General features: G+C 38.9%; 1 protein-coding gene across 1 annotated transcript; it reads left to right on the forward strand.

Moving 5' to 3' along the window:
- The first annotated feature begins 931 nt into the window (after positions 1-931).
- Positions 932-14,765, forward strand: LOC128305468 (dnaJ protein homolog 1). The gene is made up of 6 exons (XM_053042927.1): positions 932-1,034; positions 1,619-1,839; positions 11,451-11,797; positions 11,878-12,100; positions 12,180-12,537; positions 13,819-14,765. Exons 3-6 carry the CDS (start codon positions 11,575-11,577, stop codon positions 14,053-14,055), a joined length of 1,041 nt encoding a protein of 346 aa, XP_052898887.1. The 5' UTR covers positions 932-1,034; positions 1,619-1,839; positions 11,451-11,574; the 3' UTR covers positions 14,056-14,765.
- The last annotated feature ends 49 nt before the right edge of the window (positions 14,766-14,814 follow it).

Here is a 14,814-nt window from a genome sequence, read left to right on the forward strand (position 1 = left end):
CAACTAGAACTAAAGCCCGAAATGGTAAACTAAGAATAAGAATAGAAAAGCAGGCAACATAGGTCAGGAATAATAAAACCCAAAGTGAGCGGAATCAGGTTAAAACTTAACGCAACAATCGATATCCTAACAAAATAAATACAAATATGCAACAGGACATCTAGAACTGCCAGAAAAGGACGATACTTCAGATGTTAATTCAGCTGCAGAAATTAAAATATATTATTATTGCAGAGTATTTATTAATAATAGTAATAAAAGCAACGGAATACGGAAAATATATCGATTGCCACAGTGGAGTTCATGTAAGTTGTTCTAATCAAAATCATTGATAGTCGCTTTGCACAGAGTAAGACTTAGATGTCTCCAACGACTCAACAAGCATAATTGCAACTCGTGGTAAAGTCTAACAGTTTCCAACAGTGAGGAAAGTGAAAGGACCTATTATCCCGGAAAGTATAAGGTCCGAGTTTTTATATTATTAAGTAATATGTTTCGAAAAAAGTGTATAGTTTTCTAAAACACTTAGTATTGTTTCCTATGCGACTTGATATGAAATTGTGGTTTTCCAAAGCATATTTCTGAAAGTTTTCTTTCGTAGGTAGTAATTGACTAACACTTATTTAATTAACACTTAGTAAGGGATGGTGTATTTTGAAAAAATGAACATGATAGCAAATTCGTGGCCATTCTTGCAAACGACACTGATCGCTGCTGTAAAATGAACGCGTTACCGTAGCAACGTCGAAATGAATGTTCATCTTTTCGAACGAACGATCGTCGTGAATCAAATCGGAACCTGTATTCGTACCGCAACATTGGCCGCGTTCGAGTGCAGATTCAAGTCTGAAGCTCGCAAACAGCCTTAGTCAAAATGCGTGTTTCACATTTAGTGTTTCACTCACTCTCTTCGTGTGCGGTTGCGGTTTGAGAGATTTCGAATGCTCCATCTTCCAGCGTCTATTGGTGGCGGGTTAATCAACAGTGTTTAGTGCCTTAGTTTACCGCACCACGGAGAGAGTTGTCGGCTGACGGTGGGTTGGTTTTGTTTATGTTCTAGCATGTAATTGATTTTTTTTGTTAGTTCAATCGAACGGTGTTGTGCTTTTCTTTAGGCGAAAATTTGCGAAGCATTCTACAATTGTGTAACAAAATATGCGCTGACAGCATTCGTCGTACGTTCACAAACACATTTACCCACGTCGTTTTTGTGCGAAGGTTGGCGGCGCAGCTTATTGTATCGGCGCGGATCGTTGCATCTCCAGAAGAAAAATCTGTCGTGATAGAGTGTTTAAAGTGCGAGGAGCTCTCTTTGGTTGTGCTGTTTAAATACTGGCTGTCTCTCAAGACCTTGGTCGTAAATACAATCGGCTACTGTATCAGTGATACGAATGATGCGATACAGGGAGGCCGACCGTACCGGAGTGGCTTAAGTGTGCGGTGATGTTATGCGCCATGTTCCAGTGTTGAGGTTGCGCCGGAGTGCGATGTGATTGTCAATTTAAAGCTGCTAGTTTTAAGTTATGCTGAATGTTGGTGCCAAAGATTCGCATCAATAACGAACGTTTGTAGAATTAATACAAAGGAGGAAGATTAACCGGGAATCTTTAACCCGCAGCACTCATCCGAACAGGAAATTTTCAAATCAACACTGTGTCCACGCAGAAAAAGAGTTTACGCTCCAAGGCATTATGGATCGGGTCGCCTGGTTCGCAGTGTGACGTGATCGTTTGGCCTTGCCAAAACCTGCTTCGAAGCCGCTACAGAAGGGATAGCGCAGCGGTACGCTCTTCCGTGACGCGAGTCAAAAAGCCTACGTCACTTTCGACTTCAAAAAAGGTAACATACTACGCCCAGACAGATCGTTTCACCGCCAGTCAAGATTGTCGCACTGAAGTGTCTTTCGTTCCAAGGATGCATTATGTTTTACATTACGGCCTAGTGTTACTCTTTTGCCTGTTACTTCATTGGTATGGTTAGTTGAAACGGAATGTTGAGCGAGTCGAAAACGAAAGACGGTATTATTGAAGTCTGCTAAGCGATTGATAACAACGTTGAACACGATGATGTCATGTAGTGACTGTAGTTGAGTGAACATTTGAACTTCAACGGAAGTTGCCTCTGCATTGGTGAAACTAATCCAATGTAAATATTAGCAGCTACACTCTATTTCGAGACTGGTGCAGCAAATTGCTTCTAGCAGTGGTACGATCATGTTGAAAATAAACGATACACCGCTGGAAAATCGCTTAAATGCTTCCACTACGACTTGCCTTCAATTTGTTATGACAGAGAATTTCAGGGGCGTTCTCAGGTCATGGTGGGTTGACCCTAATCGATGTGATTCACGCTAAAGTTAGGCATAATTTTATTTTTAGGTACCGCGAAACCAAGCGACGGATCTAAATTTAGAACCAATCCCATCTTTATCATACGAGCCACTGGGAAACGTGTTTGTCTATCTGAAGCAGACTCTTTCATTGAAGGTGATAACATTTGTGTGCCGATGATCTTCACAGCGATCTCAATTGCGTTGAGGCGGCACGTCCAGATGATTCGTGTCAAGTGGAATGATCGTGTATGCGTACGCATCAGCGATCTCCACTAACAATCGATCTGATTCTCTATGTGGCGAAACGCTTCACTTGCTTTCTTCCGATTTTGGGACGATGGTTATTGATTCGCATTCGTACTAGTCAGTGTGCGTGGAAAGCAATCCACGACTCGCGGGCATGATGAGGGTTTGCGTTCCGCGGCTTATTGGCTGCTTAGCATTCTGGCGATCGGGCTGACCGCCAAACAAGCTGGTGATTTCAACCTTTTTCGTCATTCGGTTTGGTTTGCTCCGTCTGCGTGTGTGTCTGTGTACTCCCACACGGAGGAATCGAAACTCACAGCATCTTGAAAAGATACACTGTGAGGTTGTATTGACGCTCGACTATAGGCTGTTTCCAAGCAAATTTTGAACAGCCAAGCAACAAAATGGGGAAAAAATACAACAGAAAAAAAACTTAAAAATTATGACCAGACCAAAGGTAACCTTACAATTCAGGGCGAGTTTTATTTTTGGAAATCGTTCATTTTCTCTCGCACAACACTCTACAACGCGGGCAAATGACCGGTGATGGTGTTTGTGGAGCGCAAGAGTCAGTAATGCGATGCTAATGTTGGATCCGGCAGTCATAGTAATAGTAAAGGCAAATGCGTAACATGGGTAAGAATCTTAGATCGTAATAATGAGAAACGCTTATCCACGATGTGTGTTGGCGCATGCTTCCAGTTTTCAGTTGCAAATCTCTTTTTTGGCATGCATGGATATATATTTTTAAATGCGACATATGTTACACGTTAATCGCTAGTAAAAATGACGATAATTACAATACCTATCAAAGACATGATCATTAAACGTTGGAAGAATTGCAATATATTTTGATATGAGAATACATGGAATGGATAATTGTTCATGTGCGATGACTAGAACATACCTAGAGTAAAGTACATTTTTGTTGGTTTATCATACAGTCTAAGAATTTATTGAAATATTGCATCTTCTTCTTTACCGGCATAACAACCTCAAGAGGTCTAGTCCTACCATTTCTGGTTTTCTTTAACTTTATGCATTCCTATCTAGATAGTCAGTTCTGCGTACGGGAGATTGATCCATATGGGATTGTGGACCGGTCCCGTCGTGTAAAGACCGACGCCTCTACACAAAAACGCCAATTTCCCGGTCTGCTCCAAAATATTGTCCACCAGACTTTTTTATGGCCGTGAAAACCACGCGAAGTCTAAATATTCAAAACATAATTCTTTTCCGCTGTTGATAATTTCAGCAGTTGGTTAATCTGTTCAAGCAAATATGGGAATATAATAAATGTAATGTTAAAGAAGGTAGATATGACGTGAAAGTTAAGTTATGATAGCCTTTAGTTAGAAAGTCTTTAGAATTGGAATTTGTTTTTTTTTTAATATTTTATTTTTTTGTCATCGTACACATGAGAAACTGAGAAAATAAAACAATTAAAGAAATGTTGCAAAACGTTTGGTTCTAGTTGTTCTCTATAAAACCAAAATTCAATGTTGGGTACATCTAGCTACAAAATAACTTTATGAACTTTGTAACGATTGCCCATCGATGCAATGGAAACACGTTGCTAGAGAAGGGGAATATTGTGTCTGTAGGACACTGTGAGAAAAATATGCATTCTTGATAACCTTGACCCGAATGTGCTTTCCTTCTTCTCACCCCAAACGGCCTTTTTACAGTACATGATGCTGGGAGAATGGAGTGCACGGTTAGGTGGTAAATTTGCGTGGTTAAAAATATATTGTTTTGTACCTCTAATTTGATGCAAGTTAACTTTAACTGCGTGTAACTGCAATGCAATAAAAATAGGTTTTATGATAAGTATTTTTTCTCACGGTTTGTTATCTTGCATTAAAAGTTAGTCATAACTGATTTTATCATTGTTATGTAGATATTGCTTTGTTTTTATTATTTATATATGCTTTCTTTTGCATACACAATATTTTTATTGAGCCATGAATGAGCAATAGTTAGATAAATGCATAGAAAATATGTTTAAATAATCAAATATAGATTTTAAAAAGTACTTATTTTTTATCGACACAACATCAAGAGGTCTGGGCCTGCCAGTTTTAGCTTTTTTTGACTTTATTTACCCGTTAGCTTGAGAGACAGTCCCGCGTACGCCGGATTGGAATTAGGCCCAGTCCTATCGTGTCCGAGGTCCGGCACCGCTACCAAATACACCTCCGGGGCCACCTCCAATTACTATACACAAACCATAAAAAAGCTAACTAGTGTGTCTCAAACTGTTTAGCTAGCTATTAGGTTTATCAGTCCGCTGTTGATATTCGAGTTTCAATTGACACGCTTGACATGCCTTACCAATGTTACCGACTTATACTCATGTTTCGCTAATTGATGTTACAAATGTAGCATGTCACAGGACAATAAGCTTTATGATGCATCAAAGATTGGTGAATTACCTGTGGAACCAGGCACATAATCGAAGAATCGTGCATGTCATGTTGAAAGATAGTAATTTATAAATGGCTAGATCAGTTAGATCTGAAAGCAAAATACAATGCGATAAGCACTGATATGTTGTCGATGTGGTGTCTGATTTGCGTTATAAATAGGTGTTAACTTATGAACATAATAAATCAATTATCTAACGTGTAGCTTCGGTTTTGAAAGCCAGTTTAGCCTTTACAATAATAAAACATGGCTGTTTCAAAGTTAAATACACGGTTTATCGCTTCGATCGTACATTTCATTCTTGAATCCTTCATGCAAATGTCGTGTTGGATCAGGAGCGCTAATAGGGCAGTTTATTGATTCTGTGTTCAGTCCACATGCTCAATAGCCATGTGAAATATATCTGTGGATGTTTAAGCGTACGTATGATACTTACTGGCTAATGGATAGCAAATAGCTACTGTTTTATTCCATGGCATGCAGATGGCAGAGTTGTGTGCCGCTCGTTCTGGCGGTGAAATGCACCACATTCGTCGGATCGCAATGCATCCCCGGGCTAATATCATCTGTAAAATTTACTGAAAGTACAACCGATTCGCTCGTAATGGAAGACACTTGAGCGTGCAAGAATGGACAAAAAATATAATGGAAACGAACGTAAAAAAGGATGGATAAAGCACTGACCAAATGACGGCGGCAGTGATGCTACCAGTGTATTTGGTGCCGGCGCTTGGCAGAATAGCAGCGAAGCAGTGCGATGTTTTTCGTACCGTAACGTCATGGATGGATTAACCTTTGGTATACGTGAGAACGGATAAGTGGTCCAGTACATTTTGTACGATTGCTTACAGTACGTTTTCAAACAATTGAAAATAAAAAAAACTCCTTCTCACATTCATATGCGCATTTTAGGCGGTATATAGCAAAGCAATATAGAAATATGGTACCGTCATTAAACTATCCTCTTAACTTTTCTAGCACAATCAATGCAAAAGGTAACATGTGACGAAAATACTAACTTTCATTCGCACATCGTTGTAGTTTTGTAGACTAGACTATGTCATTTAATGTTTTTTGAGAGATTGTTTTCTAACTGAGTGCATTATCAAATATATTACAAGTAAGCGACAAAATGACGATTTTTAAAGCTATATTTACTGATTTTATGCATACTGTTACGGGATAAATAAGGTGAGCTACAGTGACGATTAATCTTGCAATTATTCATGAATGTATTTACGAAGCAGTTAAACATTTTCAATCAGCGAAATGTGTGAAATTAATATCGAATTATGTCACTTTTGTACATGGGCATGAGAGAAGGCCAAAGCAAGAAGACCTGATAGTTGTACATAGCATTGCTGGCTGGGCCATTTTCTATTTCCAGTTTAAATCGAACGACATTGGTTTTGTGTGTCGTTTTAGAGTAAATGCGATGCAGTCGAATCGGACCTATAAGACGATGCAACAAATTGTCCGTAGATCAGATTTGTTTGCACATCTGTTGGTTAGCGAAGGGGCGGTGTCGCGACGAGAGAGATATGCTTGTTTGCTGCAACATATCATCGATCATTAATGGCAGTATTGCACACCTAGTATAGCGTGAATGTCTCGAGCCCGCGTGCCCTGTGCACGTCCTTAAGCGATGCATCTAAAAGGGTGCGTTGGTATGCAGTGACCGAAGCCCTTTTGCTAATTGATATGTATTCGCACTTGTAGTAGCGTAGCGATAGCGATCAAAACCTTGTTGATTTCTTCGTCTGGCCGTTTGGCTCGTTTGCTTACATCGCATCTGCGTCGGATGCACTGATATGCTGTGTTTGCGCTGTGGAACCTACTACACCTTTATGCGGGGTAACTCACGGCGTTAACGCTGCGCAGTGTGGTAAAAGGTGGTGAACGAGTTTTTGGTCTGCGCAAGCGTTACGGCCATGGTGCGAGAAGAGGCCAGGGTGACGCGATGCAATACTAAAAATTCCGTTACCATTTATGGTCAACATCTTCACAATCGATGTTGTGTCAAACAGCACAATTCGCATACAGACATGCACAAACACATGATAATTGCATGTAGATATGTTCCACACGCTTATGCGTGCCGCCACCATCGGTCGATGTGCGTTCGGGTAACCATAGTGCTCAAATCCAGCGGTCGCTTCGGTTCGACTAGCATCTTTTTAACCGGTCGACTTGGAGTCATAGGCGAAAGGGAACAAAAACGGGTCTACTCGAAATGGCGAGACATGTAGTCATGCTGTTCGATCGCTCGATCTCCGATCTGCCGTTGTGTGTCGTTTTCCGTCGCGTTCCAGTTACTGTATGGCAGGCATATCACGATCATGAAGGTAGCGTGGGGATCTGCGTTGCGCCGTTGGGGCACGTTGAGTCTTTTTGGGGAGGTGTGATTGGTTTCCTTTTTGGGGGAAACCAAACCGAAAGAAGTTTTGGTGCTTTCCGCCAGCCGGCTTTGGGACAGTCTGTGTTCTTTCGATGATTCAGGGCATCAGTTCCCGCGACGTCCCGCTACGTTGTAGTGGCAGCTTGTCGGCCTTAGGTTGGTGATGGTTGATGGTCAATTTTAAAAGCTGTTTTAGTAGATGATCTTCAATTATTGCCTTTCCCGAGGGTTGATATGCGCTCTTGAGCAATTGCTGCAGTCTGGCGATGAAATGATGTTGATAATTGACGTGTTTGTAGACGTATAAAGCAATGAAAATTTGCAAAATTGCAACCTAACCAGTTGATATCGCAGGATTCGTCGGAACCAGCTTGTTCAACAATGTATCATGGACAGCTACACATTCAACAGCTATGATGGCTATGATTTCGCTTCGGATTTTTATATTGATTATTAAAAACTTCTATGGATTATATTGGAAAGCGATTAAGGATTTTATTAACGGATCCTTGCGAGCCGCATTGGTGTTTGATTGTTATGTGACAATAATTCAATGCATATTGCACTGGTGCAAAGTATCAGAAGAATCTGAAATGGAATATTTATATCACAATTGATGAAATCATCTTTTTTTACTAAATATCCTGGACATCGATACAATGTTGGTTTTAAAACTTTCACAATAGTCGTAGGTCTAATAGTGTAGTAGTATCAATATTGTATAACTGCATGCGTTTAAAGAAAATTGCATGCGTTTAACGACGTTTAATTGCTGGATTTGGTATCTTGAAATTAGTTTGTGACATTTACCTTCAATATATCGTATTAAAGTGTGTGTGACAAGGCTTTGTAAGGATTTTTTAAAGCTTCATACAAGCTTCAGCTATGCTCACAAGCGTATGAACGAATTTGTTTCCATGCTAGAGCACACGGCATCCGTGAGAATTGGGTTGCATAGCAACTTTATCAGGTGACTTAACAGTAGTAGCTACATTCCAAGATTTGAAAGACAAGGTGGATGCCTTGGTTTAATTAACAACTCTCAGCCGGTGGCTGTGTCCGTATGGTTGAAACTATTGGCGCTAACAGATTGTCCTCACTCTTTGCAGCAATCAAAATTATCTCGCGAATTGCTCAGTGGTCCTTTCCTGGCGGTTTGTATCGCATCGACATGAAACTTGTTTCACTAAATTCACCACGACGGCTGACACGTTCGCGCGAACGTTATAAAGTCTGGCAGGAAAAACGAATTTCTGCTAAATCGACTTACCAGCTACCCAACTGACCGGCTTCGGACTATGTACTTATATGGAAGAATGTGTTGGATTATCATTCATATCTATTGACTGATATGGTAAAAGCAACTCGTCACCCCATGGCGAAGCAGTGCCATATGGCAATAACTTATGACATATTGCCGAGCAAACAATATCGGACCAGTGCCCGATTGAGCGGTGGAAGACAGATGCCCTGGCCCGAAGCGCAACTACAAGATCTTCTTATGGTATGAGAGATGCCACGAATGGTGTAAAATCAAATTTACACTCTTCGTAACACTGTTTGTTGACTGCCAGAACAGAAAGCACAATTATTTATAAATAATTGCTGGGTTGCCGCAAATGATACAGAATACGAAAGAAGATTAAAGGGTGCAAAGTCATTACCAAAAGTAAATGTTATCGTTATTTACTATTGTTCCAATCACCATTTGGCATGTGTTTTTTTCTAATTAAAACTTATTATGATAAATATAAAACCGGATATAAACGGATCATAAATAGAATATGCATTCATGAGCAAAGGAATGATATGTTCAATGGTTATCATTCTAGTTCGTACATTAAGTACATTAATACATTTCATGTACACTTTGCACCATGGCAAATGATATTCGGTTCAGTTTATTGTCCCAGTTTACTATCCAAGTGAGCTGCAAATAATTTACGATCCGTTCAACAACTAGGTCGGTAACTCAACTAACTCAACTAACTTGGTAATATTACCAATTTGGGTTCAAATCTCATGTGAACCGTTACTGTCCAGTTCCAGTTTAAAATTTAGTATTTCATTTATTAGGAGCACATATATTAGACATATGCACACTTGACCGATTTTGATTAAAACCAGAGAAGATAAAAAAATGTTTGTATTGCAATGTAAGTCACGAGTACATAGAAATTGGCGTACATTAGGCATTGAACAAATAAATTGAAAATATCAGAATTAGCGTATCAATTTATAGTAAATTTGTCAGAAGATATTGATTGTATTGAACATTTCAATGCCGGATAATTATTCAGGAGCAACTCACTGCAGCTTGTGGATCATTCACAACGTACAGCAAGTGATGACAAGTCGAATCATAACCTTCGCCTCCGTTTGTACAGTGAATGGCAATGTGTCTACATCGTTAACAAAAGATTGGCCGCTGGTGCGATTTTAAAATAAGGTGAGACTTTCAGGCAATAAAAACAAACAAATGCGCTTCTTTTTCCGGAGAGGAACGTTTCGTCTTGATCTTGAACCTGCTGCACTGACTGAACCATGAAGTTCGTGCCGGTTCGTACAATCAAGGGGAATCAAATTGCTTTTCACTGCAATCCAGCTCAAAACCATGGACAGAACACAGTTTGTTTCAAGTAACCCTGAATCACCGACCGAACCCAGCCGAGGTGCGAATAAAATAACTGTGAGTTGGATGAACACTTTCGAGGACTGTGTGACACCGAATCTGTTGACCATGGCAGTGGAGAATGGGGTTTCAGAATTCAACTCATCTTTCAGACGCCGACTGAGCGGCATTGTTGTTTCGCACACTTTATTACAGCAAAAGGTTGAACGTTGTACAGAATGAGAAATACGTTTCAGTCTCGTGATATCTTTATAACATGCGCAGAACGTATGTAAGCTTCACACGCACGATTGTGTGAGCTCGCACATTAAGGTGTTAGTAGTTTAGTACATCTGACTCGCGTACAAAGTGTAACAAGAGTTTGTTAGTGTGTGGCCGTTAACTTCGATGCGATGAAAAAGTTTAATCTGTTTATAAACCGATACGTACGGCATGTGCACACAGAACGAATGTAGTATTTCTGCAGCGAAGTCTTACATACACAAGTGTCCACAAAATTCTGTAAATATCTTTACTCTACAGCAGAACAATGGGGAATAGTTTTTAAATGCCTGTCATTTAAAAGCAAATCGCCAAACAGTATTTGGTTACGGGCGGAAGCGTATAGTGTGTTATAGCAACGTGTAAGTGATTGTGATTTTGATGTTGTCTATTTATTTAAAAGGTGCGTCATTAAAAATGCACTCTGGCTGAAAAGAAACGCACGTGGAAAATATATTTTTGAGCGTTTTTATTTATAGTACACAATATAAACAGACAATGTACATTCGTTCCATTCATTGTGTGCCATAATTAATACAATGATTGTGTAGTGTTAAGAGGAAATAATTTGTTCAGACATATGAACTTATCAGTCGGTTCCTAAACCCTTGAGAGTGAGTTTGTGATTGCTAGTTTTCGTTTCGTTGAATTGATGCTGAGATTTTGATGATAGGCTCGGTCTTGTCTGCTGTGTGTCCAACAAAACCAAGTGAACTCATGTTCTAAAACAGAAATTACATTGACTATACTAACTATTTTTTAGTAGTTATGGTTTAAAGTGTAGTGTGTGACTATTGGTATTAGGGAGCTAAATGAGTGCAACAGGTACCCAACTGAACGCGAAATTGGTAGAAATTGAACACGCTCAAACCCGCTACAACAGGAGCATGGAGACGCAAATGTTGTGGTACACTCGATAATCCTATGTATCTAACTAGAGGCATTATATTTGTAATACGTTTCAATAAAAAAATTGTGTTTATACTCTGTTTGATATTCATTCTACGTTTTAGTCATGCATTTATCTACACATAGTGGTACTGAGATTTTTGTCTTTACTGTATTGTGTACTGTTACAAAATATTATAAAAATACTATACATATGTAGAATGTTAATTTAAAATTGTGTTACCTTTTTCTGTGTACCGATTTAGTTTCAGGAAACAACGTTGTATGCTCGTAGTATACATTGAGTACAATAAACCGTACCGTCTCGCTCTGAAAATTGAAGTGCTGTTATAAACTACTGTACCGGCACATCTAGCCAAAATAGGTGCCATGGGGAAAGATTATTACAAAACTCTCGGTATACCGAGAGGATCCACGGATGAAGATATAAAAAAGGCCTATCGAAAACTAGCGCTGAAATATCATCCGGACAAAAACAAATCACCTGGCGCAGAGGAAAAGTTTAAGGAAGTTGCGGAAGCGTACGAAGTGTTGTCGGACAAGAAGAAGCGAGAAATGTATGACAAGTTTGGCGAGGAAGGATTAAAAGGACGTAAGTTTTAATGGTTGGAATGGTACGAAATGCGAAATTGCTACAAATATCCCTATCTCTCTGTTGTTTGTTTTTCACAGGAGCTTCGAACGGCACGTCAAACTCTTCCCAGAATTTTACTTACGAATTCCACGGAGATCCCAGAGCTACGTTTGCACAATTTTTCGGCTCAAACAACCCGTTCGGATCGTTCTTCGATATGCACAACGATAGTTTATTCAATAGCAGTATTTTCAACGATGACGATTTCTTCACTCCCTTCAGCGGTTTGGGCAATCGGCACGGTCTAGGAGGCGCCTTTAGGTATACCACAAATCGATAACTCGAGAGCAGGAAGCAGGCAGTACGTAAAACACATATCTATCTATTTCCTTGATTTAAGGTCGCACTCATTCAACGTTCACTCGCCGCTCAAAAAGGAGAAAGTACAGGATCCCCCGATTGAGCACGATCTGTACGTTACGCTAGAAGAGATCTATCATGGCTGTGTAAAGAAGATGAAGATTTCACGCCGTGTTCTACAAACAGACGGTACATCGAAAAAAGAGGACAAATGCGTGACAATATCCATTAAGCCTGGATGGAAGTCTGGTACGAAAGTTACCTTCCAGAAGGAAGGTGACCAAACAAAGGGAAAAATACCTGCTGACATTGTATTTATCGTGCGCGACAAACCCCACGTATGGTTTCGGCGCGAAGGAAGTGATCTTCGATATACTGCTCGATTGACGTTAAAACAGGTAAGTGCAAAGTATTATGATTTATTATTGGATTAGAATACTTCCGGCTTGTAGCGCTTATTCTCATGCAATGAAAAAACGATCGTAATAATCTACATGATTTGTGAACTAATACTAAAGTAGCTGCGATGCTTGTTGAATACGTAACCTCTGGCCCGATTAAAAAATACGGCATTTGAATGGGTTTAAAGAGAAGAGTAGGTTATGCTTATTTTCTTATTTTTAAGAAACTCCTTACACGCTAATGAAGTCTTTCGATTCCATCTTATTATTTCGTTTTCGGATGAAAACGGGCTTTTAACGCCCTCTGCCGGACGCTAGCGTCTTTCAAGTTTAATTGATTTGCTCCGATAAAAAAAACGCAAGGATTTTGATTCAGAATTAGCACAAGAATATGTTGATGTGTTAGAGGACTATTTTTCTTTATATTCTTTAAATTTTTATTATTTATTAATTACTAATCATTTAATTATTCTTTTACAGTAACATTACTTCTAACGAAGCAGTGTAAAGGCAAAGTAATTTGTAATTTAACACTAGTATTTTTTGGTGTTGAACTATTGAAACCAAACTTTTTTTTAAAAATAATATTATACTTAGTTTTCATTTTTTCATGTTCAAATGGTAATTTTTTGCTAAACTGGTTTCATTGTAATCAAGGTAGTTAAGTTTAGACACATCGCTCAACGTGTGTTTGAGTAGGATTTTTTTATTCAAGAAAAACGGACAGGCTGTATTGCTTATAACTAAAGGTAACTTAAACTACGATACAATTCAGATTCATTTGAAGTTCCTTTTCCAAGCAGTGAAATGTTACCGGATGTACTCCGCCGTTGGTTAGAAATTTGATTAGTTTAAAAAAAAAGATAAATGCAATTAGCAAAACTCGTTAGTTTGTTTGTTACTTAGTAACGTCTAAAACTTCACTATTAGCCTATTTATTTATTAAATAACTAAAAAAATCTGCTACTTGACCCGCATATTTTAAAAGTAAACTATGGTTCATAGATGGAAATTAATAATAGAATAGATTACATCATTAAAAGATGAAAAGGTGTAGTGTAGAAGTAGTTTGAAGTTAAGTTAAATATTAACCATCAAATGTTTGGTGTTATTTTAATGTCCATCCTGGATGTACATTTAAGCTAGCCGGTTCGGAGATGCTATTTGCTGACATACACAAAAATTCATCCATCATCATTTATTTATATGCATATATGAACCTTGGACTTTAACATAATGTGTAAAATTCGGTTATCTTTCCCCTCTTATCCATTTCAGGCTCTCTGTGGTGTAATTTTTGAGGTACCCACTATGACTGGAGAAAAGTTACGTATCAGTACAAAACAGGAAATCATTAAACCTAATACGGTAAAGCGCATCCAAGGCTATGGGCTACCGTTTCCGAAGGAACCGTCGCGAAAAGGCGATCTACTCGTAGCGTTCGATATTAAGTTCCCCGATAAGCTTAGTACGTCGGAAAAGGAAATGCTTAACAATATGCTTCCCAATTCGTAGTGTTGACCGGCATTCCGGCGCTACACTTTTGTTCGTTTGATTTCTCTTTCTTTTGCATACTATGTAGACTAAATGTGCATCAATCATATCAACCAATCGTGCATGTGATGTGATGTACTAGAGCATGCGTAGCATACCATCGACATAACCGACAGGCCATCCGACGCATTTGTATATAGTGCCATTCTAATGCGGAGCAATCACCATAATTTGTTCATTGTGAACGAACAGCAAAGCGAAATTTGGAACTGTAATTTAGCGTTACTAAAGTGAGTATAAAAACTGCTAAAACATTTTCTTATGGTAGAAAAACAAGAAGTTTTTTCGCGCGTGAAACTTCCAATTTGATGAATTACAGAGTATGACGGCTGCTGCATATTTTTAAATGTTCAGAAATGGTAGCAAAATACTTGATGGAATTCTGCACTTCTGCTTGTTGACGATTAAAACCAGGAGCTAGATTCTTTGTTTTCATTATAATATACTAATGGACGTGACTGTGCATTGGGCTAGAAGAACGTGTTTTGAATGAAAAATTTCTCAGCGATAGTAAGAAAGAATCCTGTTGATACTTTAACAATTGCTTTTTCAAAAGTTGTAGAAAATGCAAGAATGCTATAACATGCATCCTTTTCTGAGCAGTTATGTTAATAATCCTTGTTCGCTGAGAGATATTCATGAAACAACTAATATATGACTACGAACTCGCGGCAACTTAATAATAGAAATAAAAGATTTAAAATATAGTCAGGTGTGTTT

This window comes from Anopheles moucheti, chromosome 3 (genome assembly GCF_943734755.1).
Source record: "Anopheles moucheti chromosome 3, idAnoMoucSN_F20_07, whole genome shotgun sequence".
NCBI classification, from domain to species: Eukaryota; Metazoa; Arthropoda; class Insecta; order Diptera; family Culicidae; genus Anopheles; species Anopheles moucheti.